The sequence below is a fragment of the Scyliorhinus canicula genome, chromosome 15 (assembly GCF_902713615.1).
Source record: "Scyliorhinus canicula chromosome 15, sScyCan1.1, whole genome shotgun sequence".
NCBI lineage: Eukaryota > Metazoa > Chordata > Chondrichthyes > Carcharhiniformes > Scyliorhinidae > Scyliorhinus > Scyliorhinus canicula.
Window position 1 is genome coordinate 144,592,023 of NC_052160.1, and position 17,549 is coordinate 144,609,571.

The following is a 17,549-nucleotide window of genomic DNA, read 5'->3' on the forward strand; positions in this document are numbered from 1 at the left end:
TGCGTGGACACGAGCCTGGAGGCGCTGGTAACGGCGCCGTTGCTGCTCCCTCGAACGAGGTATACCATGAGCCCGGTTGTGGCGGCTACCCTCAAAATCTGGGGGCAATGGAGTCCCCGATACGGGGTAACTACCGGTTTGTTCCAGGGAGCATCGATGGCGGGTTTCCTGGCTGGCACAGGGTAGGTATTAGGAGGTTGAGGGACCTGTTTGTGGGTGGGAGGTTTGCGAGCCTGGGTGAGTTAGAGGGGAAGTTTGGGCTCCCCCAGGGAACAGGTTTAGGTACATGCAGGTTAGGGCGTTTGCCAGGCGGCAGGTGGTGGGGTTCCCTCTGCTGCCCCCACATGGGGTATGGGACAGGGTGCTCTCTGGGGTGCGGGTTGGAGGGGGGAGGATTTCAGACGTGTACCATGTCATGCAGGAGGTGGATGAGGCCTCGGTGGGGGAGCTGTAGGTTAAATGGGAAGAGGAGCTGGGTGAGGAGATTGAGGAGGGGACGTGGGCGGATGCCCTGGAGAGAGTGAATTCCTCCTCTTCCTGTGCGAGGCTGAGCCTCATACAGTTCAAGGTGCTGCACAGGGCCCACATGACGGGGACGAGGATGAATAGGTTTTTCGGGGGCGAAGACAGGTGTGCTAAGTGCTCGGGGAGCCCAGCGAACCACGTCCATATGTTTTGGGCATGCCCAGCGCTGGGGGAGTTTTGGAAGGGGGTAGCAAGGACGGTGTCGAGGGTGGTAGGATCCAGGGTCAAGCCAGGCTGGGGGCTCGCAATTTTTGGGGTTGCAGTGGAGCCGGGAGTGCAGGAGGCGAAAGAGGCCGGTGTTCCTAGTTTGCGTCCCTAGTAGCCCGGCGGAGGATTTTGCTTCAATGGAAGGATGCGAGGCCCCCAAGCGTGGAGGCCTGGATCAATGATATGGTGGGGTTCATCAAATTGGAGAAGATGAAATTTGCCCTGAGGGGATCAGTACAGGGGTTCTTTAGGCGGTGGCAGCCTTTCCTGGACTTCCTGGCAGAACGATAGGAAAATAGGCCGGCAGCAGCAACCCGGGGGGGGGGGGGGGGGTGTTGTTGCGGGGGAAGGGAGAAATGTGTATATGTGTCTATTGAATATGCCGAGTGCTTAGCTATTTCTTCTTTTTGGAGTTACTGAGGGGTGGGATTTCGTTTTGGGGGTTAGTGTTTTTTCTTTTTTGTTGTTGTTGTTAATACGGTTTTCTTGTTGTTATTTATGTTTCTGATATGTTTTTGAAAACCTTAATAAAAATTATTTTTTTTTAAATAAAAAGAGCCCATGCTGTTGGGGGAAAGTACATTTGCTTGGATAGAGGATTGATTAATTAATAGAAGATAGAGTTGGGCTAAGAGGGACATTTTCAGGATGGCAAAGTGCAACTGATGGGAGTGCCACGGGGATGAGTGCTGGAGCCACAATTATTTGCAATATATATATTAACTTGGACAAGGGAAGGGAATGTACTTTTGCAAAGTTCGCAGATGACACAAAAAGTTCAGACGGCAAGTGGCGAAGATAACACAAGTCTAAAGAGGCATAGAGAAAGGTTAAGTGAGTGAGAAAAACTTCGCAGATAGAATATAATGTAGGAAAATGTGATGTTACGCATTTTGGTAGGAAGAATAAAGGATCTGAATATTATTTAAATGGAGACAGACTGCAGAAAAGAGGGATTTGGGGTCCACATGCATAAATGACAAAACGCTGACATGCAAGTTCAGCAGGTGATAGGGAAGGCAAATGGAATATTGATCTTTATTTCAAAGGGAATGGAATATAAAAATAGGGAAGTCTTGCTAAAATTATACAAGGCACGAGTTAGACTGCACCAGGAATAGTGAGAGCAATTTTGGTTCCCTGATCGGGGGAAAGATAGACTGGCGTTGGAAGCAGTCTAGATGAGGTCGATCCCTGGTATGGTGGGATTTTCTGAGAAGCAGAGGTTGAGCCTGTACTCATTGGAGTTTAGAAGAATGAGGGGTGACCTTATTGAGACAGGTAGGATTTGCAGGGGGCTTGCTTGAATTAATGCTAAGAGGTTGTTTTCCTTTGCGGGAAAGTCTAGGACCAGAGGACACAATCCCAGAATATTCCAGCCCATTTAACACAAAGATGAGAAGTAATTTCTTCTCTCAGCGGCTGTACGAATCTGTGGAATTCTTTGTCACAGAGGGCTGCAGAGGCTGGGTCCGTATATGTTTCAAGGCTGAGATAGACAGATTTCAATCAGTAAAAGAATCAACGGTTATGGGGATACAGCAGGAAAGTGGAATGGAGATTGTGTCAGTTCAGTCATGACCTCATTAAATGGTGGAGCAGATTTGATGGGCCGAATGGCCTACTTCTGCTCCTATATCGTGTGGTCATCGAACTGGGTGCAACTGCCCTCACCTGGTTCCATTCTTTTCTATCTAATTGCAGTCACAGTATCATTTGCAATGATTTCTTTCCCTGCTCGTGCACCATTATCTCTAGTGTTCACCAAGGGTCCATACTGGCTCTCCTCCTGTTTCTTAACTACATGTTGTCCCTTGGCAACATAATCCAAAAGCTGTAATAGTTTGCACATGTACAATTTTTTTTTAAATTTAGAGTACCCAATTATTTTTTTTCAATTAAGAGGCAATTTAGCATGGCCAATCCACTAATCCTCATCTTTGGGTTGTGGGGGTGAGACCCACGCAGACACAGAGAGAATGTGCAAACTCCACACAGACAGTGACCCCGGGCCGGGATCGAACCCGGGTCCTCAGCGCCCCAGGCTGCAGTGCTAACCACTGTGCCACGTGCCACCCTGTTTGCACATGTACATTGACGACTTCATTTGTAGATATTTATTGCCCCTGGCAATAGTCAGGGATTAAACCATTCTGTTCACCTTCATGTCACATTTGACCTGGAAATGAAACTTTAACCTCATTCATGCCATCACTAAACAAACTGCCTATTTTCAGCTCTGTAACCTGGCGTAAAGTCACCTCTGCCAACTCATCTTCAGCTGAAAGTCTCATTCATGCTTATGTTGCCTCAATACTTGACTATTCAAATGGACTACTGGCTAGTGATTCACTTTATTCTGCAAACTTGAGGTGATTAAAATTCTGCTGCCCATGACTTTTGCATCGATAATACTCACCTCCATCCATGTGCTCACTGACCTACACATTTCCTCACTCCAGTTCAGTCTTGATTGTAAAATTCTCATCCTGGTTTTCAACTCCCTCAAGCCACATCTCTAAGATATCCACACTCCTCTAATTCTGGCCCCTTGACTATCCCCAATTTCAATGGCCCCCACCTGTGCTGCCCACACCTTCAGCGGCCTTTGTTCTGAGATGTGGAATATCTACCCTACACATCTCTGCCTCTCTGTCTCACTTTCATCCCCTCGGAGGCTCCTGAAACTCAACTCTGAACACATTGTTGTAACACAATCCACTTTAGTCCAGGATCTCTGATCTCACTGTATTTGAAAGGTGATGACAATTATATATTTTTTAAAACTTTCACCGGCAATAACCACTGCACAGTCTAGTTTTGGAAACTGTGGAATGTGCCTAACAATGTCCAGGTAAGTAAACCGAGGTCCGGCAGCTTCAAACTTGCTCCACATTTGAAGCTGATAGCAGCACTGAATGGGAACTTTCTACTCTCCATTCCCTGGGAGTCTGGATACCATTTTTGAATTAAGCACTAAAATAAAGGCAAAATACCGCAGTTGCTGAAAATCTGAAAGAAGTAGAGAGCTCTGAAGAGGCACACAGACTTGAAACGTTAATACTGCTTCTCTCTCCACAGATGCTGCCAGACCCGCTGAGGTTTCCCTGCATTTTCTGCTTTGTTATCTCTTTTGAACGTCTGTACTGGGTTCTTGTTCCATTTCACTTCCCCCCGCGCCCCCGCACACAAGGCAATTGACAGATGTTTGAATTAACATACCCTATAGCAAAACCATTTTGGAAAACTAGGAAGGGAAAGTTAAAAGTATTATTTTTTTCAAAATAAATAAATATATATATAAATATATATATAAAAACAGAACTATATGCAGAAGCGTAGTGCACCGTTACGAATTCTACACTGTTTTCTAGTTCATACATAGGTGTACATCTATTTATAGGAAGTATATTTATTCATATTAACTAAAATATAAGTTGAGCGAATATTCAGTTGCCTCATGGGTGACACGGTAGCACAGTGGTTAGCACTGTTGCCTCATAGTGCCAGGGACCCGGGTTCGATTCCTGGCTTGGTCACTGTGCTGATTCTGCACGTTCTCCCCGTGTCTGTGTGGATTTCCTCCGGGTGCTCCGGTTTCCTCCCACAAGCCCCGAAAGACACGCTTGTTAGGTAAATTGGACATTCTGAATTCTCCCTCTGTGTACCCGAACAGGCGCCGGAGTGTGGCGACGAGGGGATTTTCACAGTAACTTCATTGCAGTGTTAATGTAAGCCTACTTGGGGCACTAATAAAGATTATATATCACCAAACCTACCTTTGTTTTGATGAGTTGAACAAATTCCATCGAGTTCCTTGTTGCTTTGCAGATTCTCCTGAATACTAGTTTCCCTTTAAAACAATCAACATATTAATGTTAGCAAGCAAAAAATATCAGTAGAACTCGAGTGTATGACAATAGACTGAAGATGGAACCTTCATCAAAATGCCAGAAATACTTTTATTTCTCAAAGGTGAAAGATGCACTGTGCAGCCAAGATCTTTCAGAATACTGTGGTTCAATAAATATTCTAGACTGCAGTTTCCTTCATGTTGCACGGCATTTTCCGCAGATTTGAATCTGGGCCTCTGAATTACTGGTCCCGTCACACTACTCCACTGCCTTCCTGAAGCTGAAAACCTGCATCCTGGACAGTATGTTGCCTTCCTGGTGCCAGGGCCAAGATGTCACTGAGCAGCTGTAGAGGACTCTGAGGGGGGAGGATGGGCAGCCAGAGGTTGTCTGCCATATTGGTACCAACAACATAGGTAGAAAGAGGGATGAGAGTGTGTACGCTGATTTTAGGGAGTTGGGGATGAGATTGGCTAACAGGATTTCAATAGGTAGCAATCTCTGGATTACTCCTGGTGTCATGCACTTGAGCATTAAAAAGGAATAGAGCAGATTCATGTATGGCTGCAGAGTTGGTGCAGGAAGATGGGTTTTAGGTTCCTGAGTATTTGGGACCACTGGGGGAAGGGGAGATGTGTATAGCCCAATGAACAAAGCCGGGACTATTGTCGCTTTGGGGCAGTTGGCTACTGCTATCAGAAGGAGCTTAACTAACTTAGCAAAGGGGATGGAAACCAGGAAGCAACATTTGGAAGGATAAACGAAATACACAAAGGATGGCAAGACCCAGTTAGCACTACAGTATGAAACTGCAAGATTTTGGATCCAGTCAGACTAAACAGCAAGATTGAATTCAAGTTTCCGGTTCATGTATGTAACGGCACCAAACTAGGCAATTAAGGTTAGTGAGCTGCAAGAGCCACAGGCAGCCAATGCTGTGGTGATAATAAAAATATGATTAAAAGGGGACAGGACCAGGTAAGCAATATTCTTGGATACATGGTGTACAGGAAAAACAGGGAAGGAAAAAAGAGGGGCGGTAGTATTAAGAAAAATATTCATGTTGGGGGGAAGAGGACGTCCTGGAGCAGTCAAGAACAAAATCTATTTGGATAGTGTTAAGTTAATAGAGGTTCCATTGCATTGCTGGGCATATTCTATTAGCCACCAACAAATGGGAGAGATACAGAGGAGCATATTGCAAGAAAATTAGAGAGGTGCAAAAGCTGGAGTACTGACAATGGAGGACTTAATTATCTTTATATAAACTGGAAAACCAAAAATGCAAAAGGAGGAACGAGTTTCTGAAGAAAGCTGAAAGGATTGGTTTAGTGGGATGACAGAGGATTGATGAGGATGATGCAGTTAGCGGGTGTACAGACTCCCAACATATATGTTTCATAAATTGCCACATACTGGGTCTCATCTTTGCTGACAGGCCTATGGAATAAAGAAAGTGACAGCATGGATACAAGCCAGTTCGTCCAATATCAGTGGTGGGAAAACATCTAGAGATCGCTGTCGAAGACAAAATTAAATCTCTTATATTTGTACCATTTATTGTTATAAATTATAAATGCCTCAATAAAATGTTTTTTTTATACTAAATCTCATTTTCGGAAAGGCAGTTGTGACAGGACCAGTAATTCAGAGGTCCAGCTTCAAATCCTAACACGGCAACTAGTGAAATTTAAGTTCAATTTATAAATATGGAATTAAAAACTAGTCTAATCGTGACCATGAAACTATAATCGTAAAAAAGCCCACCTGGTTCACTATGTCCTTTAGGAAGGACATCCACCATCCTTCTGCTCTGGCCTACAAGTGACATCGAACCTACACTAATGTGGTTGACTCTTAACTGTCCTGTGAAATGGCGAACGTCATTCAGTTGTGTCTAACTGCTCAAAGTCTACAAAAAGGAATGAAACATGATCACCCAGCATTGAGGTAATAATCTCTGGATTACTACCTGAGCCACGAGCTAATTGGCACAGGGCCAATAAATTTAAAGAGTTAAATGTGTGGCTCAGAGGTTGATCTAGGAGAAATCTGTCTGAATTCATGGAACATTATCACCAATACCGGGGAAGGAGAGGGGAAGGGGGGAGCTGATTCGATGGGACAGTCTTCCCCTGAATCATCCTGAGAGCAGTGTCCTGGTGAATTGTATAACTGGGGCTGCAGTTAGGGCTTTAAACTCAATATTGGGAGGAACGTTTCCAGATCAAGTAATAGAACACAGTATAGAAAGCGGCAGGAATCTAACTTCAGGCGCAGCAGAAAAGGGGACAACTATGAGAAGGGGGTGGTGGGTTAACACAGGACTGAAGGTATTGTACTGAAATGCGTGCAGTATACGAAACAAGGTAAATGAGCTTGTAGCACATATTGAAATTGGAGGGTACAATGTTGTGAGCATCACAGAGACGTGGTTGCAAGGGGGTCAGGACTGGGATCTAAATACCCAAGGATATGTGTCCTATCGAAAGGACAGGCAGATGGGGCGGAGTTGCATTGTTAGTAAGAAATGAAATTAAATTGATAGCAAAAAGCGATATAGGATCAGAAGGCATAGAATCTGTGTGGGTAGAGTTGAGCTATTGCAAAAGGAAAATACCCTGATGGGAGTTATGTACAAGCCCCCTAGCAGTAGTCAGGATGTAGAGGCAGAAAATTAATCAGGAGATGGAAACGACATGTAAAAAATGCAATATTACAATAATCATGGGGGACTTCAATATGCAGGGGAACTGTGAAAATCAGGTTGGTAGTGGATCCCAAGAAATGGAATTTATGGGATGTCAATGAGATAGTGCTTTGGAGTAGCTTTTGGTAGAGCCCACTAGGGAACCAGCAATTTTGGATTTGGTGATGTGTAATGAGGCAGACTTGATTAGGGATCTTAAGGTGAAGGAACCCTTAGGGAGCAGTGACCACAATGTGATACAATTTGCCCTGCAGTTTGAGAGAGCGAAGCAGGAATCAGATGTAACCGTATTACAATTGAATAAAGGTAACTACAAAGACATGAGGGAGGAGCTGGTCAGAGTTGATTGGAAGGGGAGCCGAGCAGGAAAGATAGTGGAACAGCAATGGCAGAGGTTTTGGGGGGTTATTCAGGAGGCACAACAGAAATTCATCCCAAGGAGGAGGAAACATGCTAAGGGGAGGACAAGGTATCCAAGGCTGATAAAGGAAGTCAGGGACAGCACCAGACAAATCTAAAATTGGGGTGACAACCTAGTGAAGCACGGGAATATTTGCATGCCAAACAATGGAAGCAGCATGCGACAGAACCAACGGATCATATCGAAGCTATGCAGTCCTGCCAAAACCAGACGTGATTGGTGGAGGGTGACTAACAGGAGCAGGAGGCACCACGAATATCACTGATGGTGATGCCCAGCACACCCGTGTAAAGACGAGGATGAAGCATTTGCAACCTTTTGCAACCAGATGTTCCAATTGGATGATCCATTTCCCTTCAGAGGTCCCTAGCATCACAGGTGCCAGTTTTCAGTCAATGTTATTCTTCCATGTGATATCAAGAAACAGCTGATGGAATTGGATACTGCAAAGGCTATGGGCTCCAACAATGTTCCGTCAAATGTCCTGAAGATGTGTGTTCCAGAACTAGCTATGCCCCTAGCCAAGCTGTTCTAGTACAGCTACAACATTGGCATCTACACAATAACGTGGAAAATTGTATAGGTGTGTCATGACTACAAAGAGCAGGACATATCCACCGTGGCCAATTACCACCCCTCCAGTCTACTCACGATCATCAGAAAAGTGACATTGCTGTCAAGCAGCACTTGCTCAGCAACAACCTGCTGCTCAGTGTGGCCCCTGTCCAGGCACTCAACTCATTACAGTCTTGGTTCAAATACAGAGGAAAGAGATGAACTGCAGAGGTGAGATGAGAGTAACTGCCCTTGACATCAAGATGGCATTTTATTGATCCTGGCATCAAGGAGCCCTATGTGGTACTGAAAACAGGCTGAGAAGACACACATTGGCCAGGAACAGAAACTGTCTCATGAGAGTCTTGCTGTAATCGATACTGGCTATCTGCAAAAGCACCCAAGTCAAGGCATAAACCTGTTATTGTTATATGGACTTTGTGATTACCCACTCCAAAGACTATGAATATGTAACAGACACAGGTGATCAACTTTGCAGCAGGACGAAGAACAGACAAAAGAAGCCATCAGACTCCTTAATGAGCTAAAGGCTGGTCGGACAAGGGGAGTTTCAGAGGACAATGGGTCTTGATTGAACCATCATGGATAAACAGGAGTATCTTGCCTTTCCCATTAACCAGTGGGGTCTAGCTAGGACAATGGCCAGTGGTAAGCCTATATATATGACTCAATTCAAGCTTCCCAGTATAAAGAAAGCAGCATCAAACAGATCTTCAGCGATAACCTCGGAGTTGCCCAGGCACAACCATCGCAAGAAGAAAGGGTTTCGAACCCAGACAAGACATCAACATCGAGTGATTGAAGCCTGCCAGCCTCCTTTACTCAGTGCGGGTAAAACCCAAAGCTCAGCTGTGAGTCTGAGTCAGATTTTCTTGAGTAATATAATTATTAATAAAATTGGGTTAAACTGTGAACCTGTTTTGTCCTTTGTTCATCTCGTAAATAAAGACACATGGGTAAAACGTTTGAGTAAATAAACTGGTCGAGCGCATCAGAGGTTCCAACGGTACAACACCTAGTAAAACGGTACAACACCTAGTAAAACGGTACAACACCTAGTAAAACGGTACAACACCTAGTAAAAGTAACTGTGTCTGACTGAAACCAAAAAGAAAATGCTGGAAAATCTCAGCAGGTCTGCAGCATCTGTCGAGAGAGAAAGAAGCTAACATTTCGAGTCCAGGTGACCCTTTGTCAAAGCTAAAGACAGAGAAAGTGGGAAATATTTATACTGTATAATAATAATCACTCATTGTCACAAATCGGCTTCAATGAAGTTACTGTGAAAAGCCCCTCGTCACCACATTCCGGCGCGGAGGCCGGTACGGGAATTGAACCGGCGCTGCTGGCCTTGTTCAGCATTACAAGCCAACTTGTAAACCCCTCCACTCCCTCCAGATAAGGATAGAGTCCCCCTCGTTCTCACATTTCATCCCACCAGGGGCTGGTTTAGCTTACCAGGCTAAATCGCTGGCTTTTAAAGCAGACCAAGCAGGCCAGCAGCACGGTTCGATTCCCGTACCAGCCTCCCCGGACAGGCGGCGGAATGTGGTGACTAGGGGCTTTTCACAGTAACTTCATTGAAGCCTACTCGTGACAATAAGCGATTTTCATTTCATTTCATTTCAGTCTCCGTATGCAAAGCATAATCCTCCGCCATTTTCACCAACTCCAGAGTGATGCCACCACCATACACATCTTCCCTTCACTCCCTCTGTCAGCATTCCGCAGAGACTGTTACCTCCGAGACAATCTAGTCCACTCCTCCACCATACCCAATACCTCTCCCATCACCCATGGCACCTTCCCATGCAATCGCAGAAGGTGCAACACCCGTCCCTTTACCTCTTCCATGCTTAACATTCCAGGCCCAAAACACTCATTCCAGGTTAAGCAGCGTTTCACTTGCAGCTCTTTCAATCTGGTCTACTGCATTCGCTGCTCCCAATGTGGTCTCCTCTATATCGGAGTGACCAAACGCAGACTGGGTGATCGCTTTGCTGAGCATCTTCGGTCTGTGCGTATTCAGGATCCTGACCTTCCTGTTGCTTGCCATTTTAACAAAAGACCCTGCTCCCTTGCCCACATGTCTGTTCTTGGCCTGCTGCAATGTTCCAGTGAAGCTCAACGCAAACTGGAGGAACAACATCTCATCTTCTGGTTAGGCACGCTACAGCCTTCCGGCCTGAACATCGAATTCAACAACTTCAGATGATCAGCCCCACCTCGACCCATTTGTTTTCATTTCATTTTAACTGTCTTTTACCATTTCTTTCTTTCCTGCACCTTTCTCCTCTTTGCTTCCCCCTTCCTCTCCCCCCACACCTACAGTTCATCCTCTGATGTTATTTTCCCTGCTGTTTGACCTTTCACATCTTTTGTCCTCTCTGGGGACTGCCATTAGCACTCTTTCCCCTTGGTTTCTGTGGCCATTAGCACCAAGTTTCCCTGGGTTTCTGTGGCTATGACTCATCTTTCATTCTCACTCCACAGTATAAATATTTCCCACTCTCTCTGTCTGTTAGCTTTGACAAAGAGTCATCGGACTCGAAACGTTAGCTTTTTTTCTCTCCCTACAGATGCTGCTAGACTTGCTGAGATTTTCCAGCATTTTCCCTTTTATTACAAGCTAACTGTTTAGCCCACTGTGCTAAACCAGCCCCTGTGGAGTGAGAATGAAAGATGAGTCATAGTCACAGAAATCCAGGGAAACTGGGTGCTAATAGCCACAGAAAGCAAGGGGAATGGCAGTCCCCAGAGATAACAAAAGGTGTGAAAGGCCAAACTGCAGAGACTAACATTAGAGATTAAACTGTGACAGATGTAGATGGGGGGGGTGGGGGGGAGGAGAGAAAGGGTAACGAAAGGTGGGTAAGATGGAGGTGGGGTGGGTGAATATATATAAAGAAAGACAAGAGGGAAAGAAATGGTAAAACACAGTTAAAATGAAATGGGACGAAAACAAATGGGTCGAGTGGGGTAGAACGTCATCTGAAGTTGTCTGACTGAACCTGGTTTTGATGAAGTGACGGACAGGTGAAGAAGGCAGTGCATACATAGAACATAGAACAGTACAGCACAGAACAGGCCCTCCGGCCCTCGATGTTGTGCCGAGCAATGATCACCCTACTCAAACCCAGGTATCCACCCTATACCCGTAACCCAACAACCCCCCCCCCCCCCCCCCCCAACCTTACTTTTTTAGGACACTACGGGCAATTTAGCATGGCCACTCCACCTAACCCGCACATCTTTGGACTGTGGGAGGAAACCGGAGCACCCGGAGGAAACCCACGCACACACGGGGAGGACGTGCAGACTCCGCACAGTCAGTGACCCAACCGGGAATCGAACCTGGGACCCTGGAGCTGTGAAGCATTTATGCTAACCACCACGCTACCATGCTGCCGGAGATTTACAATAAGCATTTGATAAAGTGCCACATAACAGACTTAAAGAAAAAATAGAAGTTTATGGTATGTGGTAACTTGAGTATATAATTGGCAAAGGAATAGCAGGCAGGAGGGGGGAATAGGTATTTTTCTCACTGGAAGTACATTTGGCAGTGCTCAGTATGAAACCTGCATTTCTCATTTAAAATAAAATGACCTGGGGGGGGTTTGGAAATTAGGAGCAAAGTTTGGTAATGTAGTGAACAGTGAACAAGATAGTAGCAAACGTCAGAGGGGTTTGTGAAATTGAAAACTCATTCAAGTTAAACGTAAGTGCGAAGTGATGTTTGGGGCATTGAAAATGAAGAGACAATAATCTAAATGGTAACATTTTGATGGGTTTGCAAATGCAGTGGATGGGGAGGAGTGGATATTCATAAACTATTAAAGGTCTGTCGGGCAAGATGATAAAGCAGTGAATGTATGTGGGATACCTGCCTTTGGCAATACGGCACTGCATGAACATTTTGCATCAAATCTCTTGGAAAGCCACTTCCACTCATTCATATATCTGACACTTCGATCAAGACCATCCATCCAATCAGATGGCCTCTTCCATGCACCTCAGTTCCACTAGCCCTAGTTTCACACTGCCCTAGCCTTGGACACACATCTTTTCTTTGTCTCTTCTCATGTCCTTCACAAGCTCATCTTGTCCACTGGACCCACCTTCTTAATGTTATTCCCACTGAACAGAGGACCACAAAACTCCCTTCACATGAATCAATATCGTGAATGATTTTTTCTTACTTTAGTTGCTGAGATCTCCTCCAACTAAACATTGATTGTTCTTTGTACTTTTGGGAATTTTAAGCCATTGTCCTCTACCACTTCCATTTCCTAGCTACTAACTCCTTCTCTGTCCTTGGAATAGTCCGAGACAAAATCAGTCATTTCGCAATCTTGATGTTATATCCTGGAATTTGCTGCCCACAGGGATGGTGGAAGTAAAACAATCAAGGATCTCAGAAGGAAATGGATGGACATTTGAAGGGACTAAACTTGCAGCTGTACGGAGATCGAGCGGGTAATAGGACTGACCAAATTGTTCCACAATAAACTGAAATGAATTCTATGGGCCGTATGTGCTTCTTCTACTCCACCTCCCAAGATGAGTTTCTGACAACATTCATGTCATCACCAAAACTGCCTATTAAACCTCCCTAAATTTGCCCCATTTTGCCCTGTCTCAGTTCATCTGCTGCTGAAACCCTCATTCATGCCCACGTTACCTCGAAGCTTCATTACTCCAAGGCACTCCTGGCTGGTCGCCCACATTCTCTCGGTAAACCTGAGGTCATCCAAAACTTTTGTAAGAACCCTTCCTGTTTATTTCCTTTGTTCCCATTTTCTTTTGTTATTTTACCATTTTAGCCCATGGACCCATAATCGAAATGTGCCTTTTGAAACAGCCTGCTTGTCAGGGCACTGCGCTGCAGGTTTTATTTTTGGGAGAGGAGAAGCCAGACTCTTCGGCACCAAGTGGATCTTAGGAACCAGTTTTGGAGGAAGCCAGATCGACTTGTTAATTGGAAACCAACCGGTGGATTGGCCAAGGACACTGCATGACAACAGTCAGTGATTGGCACCTGCGTCGTGCTTTCTGAAAAAAACTGGACTAAAGCGTTTAGGCCTTGGAAGAGAAAGGAACGCTCTTGTTCGCTCCTGTTTGCTCATGTGAAAGAACCACTTTATTTTTCCGAAAGGGAGTGCCCGGCACATCCTTTACTGTGAACCCGAAATGATGCCGAGTCTGCAAAGAAGGTAGACAACCTTGCCGTAGAAAATCACCTCAAGCCTAGAAGGAAGCAGTATCAAAACAAAAGCCTGAACTTCAGAAAGACATTGACTGGAAGTCAGCCCAGTGCATCAATGATCCTGATCCTTTTATTTAATATTTTCTTTCCCTTTCTACCACCATTTCCCGTGTTGTTTGTCTGTTTGCATTCGTGTGGGTGCATGCTTATATACAGAGATGAGGGAGATGGAAGTTGGGGGTGGGGTTTGACAAAGGAGTCATGCATGTTACATTCTCTGTCCATTTAATTATAATACTGTACACGATAAAAGGTTATTTGCATTTAAAACCGGTGACTAGTTTATTGGGATCAACCAAGAACCTCGGGTATTTAAATAAAATGTAATTTCACCTGTATTGCAACTTCAGGTAAAGTGGGGCTGAAATTAATGGCGCACTAACCCAGGATGTCATGACACTCTGCTTCCCATGTCTTCTCCCCATTCACCTATCACTCTTGTGCTCCCGGACCTACATTGTTCCCAGTGAAGAACTGTCATTTTAAAATTATCGTCCTTGTTTTCAAATTCATCCCATGGCGTCGCTGTTCCCTGTATCTGTAATCCCTGTCAGCCCCGCAATCTTCCGAGATAATCTGCAGTCCTTTAACTGTGGGCGCGAGCATCCGATTTTAATTGCTCCATCACAGATGTTTCTCCTCATGGGAGAGTCAAGGAGCAGAGGACATTGTCTCAGTCTTAAATGAGCACCCCTTTATGCCGGGATAAGAAGGAATTTTGTCTCGGAGGGTTGAGTGTCTTTGGAACACCTCATCACAGAGAGCTGTGGGGGTAGAGTCCTTGTGCATATTTACGGCTGAGATAGAGAGATTCTTGATCAGTAAGGGAAACAAGGGTTACAGGGAAAGTCAGGAAAGTGGACGTGAGAAATGCCGGATCAGTCATGATCCGTGTGAATGGCGGAACAGGCTCGAGGGGCCGAATGGCCTACTCCTGTTCCTATTTCTCCTGGCCTTATGAAATGAAAATCGCTTATTGTCACAAGTAGGCTTCAAATGAAGTTACTGTGAAAAGCCCCTCGTCGCCACATTCCGGCGCCTGTTCGGGGAGGCTGGTACGGGAATTGAACCGTGCTGCTGGCCTGCCTTGGTCTGCTTTCAAAGCCAGCTATTTATCCCAGTGTGCTAAACCAGCCCCCATTATGGATGGCCTTCAGTCACCCCAGTACCGAGGTTTCTGAACACCCTCCCTGCACCACTACCTCACTTTACTCCTTTATAATACTTCTAAAAACCTACATCGTTGACAAAGATTTTGGTCATCTGGCCTAATATTTCCTCATATACCTCAGTGCAATACTTTGTTTTATAATGCTCCTGCGAAACTACTTGGGATGTTTCATTACTTGAAATGCACAATATAAATGCAAACTGCTGCTGTTGACATATCACTGAAGCTAAAGCAGGAGCACGGACTATAAATTCTGGACATTATCACTCTGAGAAGGGTGTCAAGGCCTTTAAAATGGTACAATGGTGGTTTATTAGATGATAATGTGGGGAGATTGGAGAAGCTGGGAAAGTTTTTCTCAGAGCAGGGATAGTTAAGTGGAACCCAATACTGATATCCAAAATTATGAGAAATTTATTAGCGCAAGTCAGGAGACAGATGATTTTGATAAGTGGATCCATATCCAGAACTCACAAATTTCAAACAATTGGCAAAACGAGGAAAAGGGGGAAAAAGGAGAAGAATTTGTCACAGAGGTTGGTTAAGATCTGGAATCTATAACCTGTAAGAATGGTAGATGCAGATTCCATTACGACTTACAAAAGGCAATTAAATGTTAACTTGAAGATGACTCATTGAGGGTTTACGGAATAAAGTTGGGTTTGGGACTAAACTACACAGTTCTTTCCACAAGAAACAAAGCGGGTACGGGCACGACAGTCTGAATCGCTTCCTCCTGTATTGTAAGTTTCGAGCATTCTCCATTGCCCCTTTACTTTAAAATGTGTTCCCAGAGCAAATTCAGGAACACATCGCAACTGGCGCGAGGAAATTGAATCGAATCAAATCTACTCCCCAAGCATTTCTTCAAATTCAGATCATTTTAGCAAATGCAAGCACAAAAAAGGTCAACCTTTTCAGTATTTTGAAGAGCATGCTTCACATTCCTAGTTGTCTAAACGGAGGAAATTTTGGTTTAGCAACAACTTCAAGCATCGACCTCAGTATTATAAAATTGTTCTGACCCATTAAGTGACCCAACTCACTTTGACAAAACTGAGCAAGAGCAGGAGTATTCCACGTTAAATCATGTTTCTAATATAAAAATCTAAGTTTATGCAAATAGTTTTTAATAACGATTGACTGGACAGAAAAGGTTTCTGGAATTTTATAAATATGTTTGAATGTAACAGCCTCGTCCAGCTTTTACAAATCAAATTCAATTCTGTAAAATATGTTCTACGCGATAAACAAATTAAACACATATACATTAGCATCCAAATTCTCACCTTCCTGGTGAATTTGTGCTTGGTGTTATGACTGTCATAGGATCAACATCAGCAATTTGTGCCATCTGACTTTGTCCTGGTCCACTAATAACTGGAGCTGGAATGTTCACAGGTGGTACTGGCGATGAAGTTAAGTCTGGTACGGGCAAATTGAGATTTGCACTGGTAATTTCACCTGGGCCATTTATATGTAGTACTCCAGTTACATATTGAAAGAGAAGATCGGGAAATGCAGTAAGGATTGGTGGGATCATTTCCAGTAATGCTGTCACTGCAGCCATGTCTGGTATCGGAGAATTGAGAGGACATAGTGTGGAACCAGGACAGGGTACAATTTTAACAGCTGAAGTGGGTGATGGTGGAGGAACAGGTGGAGATGAACGAGGTTTCAAAGGTGGCAAATTCTTCTGCTGCATCGGCAATGGTGTAGAACCATGGAGATTAATTCCAACAACTAAACTTAGTGATGGTGGTGGGCAAGGTGGTGGTGGTGGGTAAGGTGGTGGGCAAGGCTCCGAAATCCTCTGCTGGATCTGCACTGGAATTGGTGCTTTTCAAAGAAAGAGAGAAAAAAAAGTGATTGTAGGATTTAAATGCAAAGTTGACCAAATATAACCTGAATTATATAAGGATTCTTGTGAACACATTAAAATATTCCAACAATTTCATGTAAATAATCCTTTCAAACTGTTCAAAGAAATAAACCTCTTAGCTAATCACTATAACTTACCCTGGTTTACACTCAAAGACTACCTGACAATTCAAACATAGCGAATGTGAAAACCCTCACTGATTTGGTAAGCAAATAAATTAAATGACACACTTCTACAAACACAGATCACGGGCTAGATATCTGGCATTAGTGCAACTGGGAACACCCTGCACAGAAAAAGTCAATCTCTCCTGATAGCTATGTAGAGCAGGCATTGTCAAACTCGGGAGCGCGACCCGTGGGTGTCGGGAGGGCCGCGGAGCCGTCCATCACGGTGCTCCCGGTCACGCAAATCCAGGAGCAATAGCCGGATTTTAACTATGCCGACTGCAAGCGGCCTTCAAAATGGCCACCAACATATTTTTAAAATTTGGCCGCAATGCTCATGCGTGCCCGATCATCGGTGCGCATGCGCAAAACTATGCGCATGCGCAGTGCAGCAGCATTTTTTTTAATACAGCTGCAGCCTTTTTTCTTACAAGTTCGGGGGTCTAAAGGGACCAAAAGGACCATTGGGGTCAAAGCGACCCTAAACCATTTCTGTCAGCAACAAACAAGCTAAGAGAAAATGTTGGGTCGCGCCGGCCGGCCGGCGTGGGTCGCGCCGGCCGGCCGGCGTGGGTCGCGAAGGCCGGCCGGCGTGGGTCGCGAAGGCCGGCCGGCGTGGGTCGCGAAGGCCGGCCGGCGTGGGTCGCGAAGGCCGGCCGGCGTGGGTCGCGAAGGCCGGCCGGCGTGGGTCGCGAAGGCCGGCCGGCGTGGGTCGCGAAGGCCGGCCGGCGTGGGTCGCGAAGGCCGGCCGGCGTGGGTCGCGAAGG

General features: G+C 45.1%; 1 protein-coding gene across 8 annotated transcripts in view; it reads right to left on the reverse strand.

Moving 5' to 3' along the window:
• The window catches only part of LOC119978658 (cleavage and polyadenylation specificity factor subunit 6-like), a 124,186-nt gene that overhangs the window by 68,425 nt on the left and 38,212 nt on the right, over positions 1 to 17,549 (reverse strand). For all 8 annotated transcript variants that reach the window (XR_005463526.1, XR_005463525.1, XR_005463529.1 and 5 more), the window contains exons 6-7: positions 16,023 to 16,572; positions 4,512 to 4,585 (exon numbers count right to left, since the gene is read on the reverse strand). Coding sequence is in view for 3 of the 8 variants with exons in the window: in XM_038820445.1 (XP_038676373.1) it covers positions 4,512 to 4,585; positions 16,023 to 16,572 (624 nt within the window). In the remaining 5 variants the exon portion in view is untranslated. The remainder of the gene's footprint in view (positions 1 to 4,511; positions 4,586 to 16,022; positions 16,573 to 17,549) is intronic.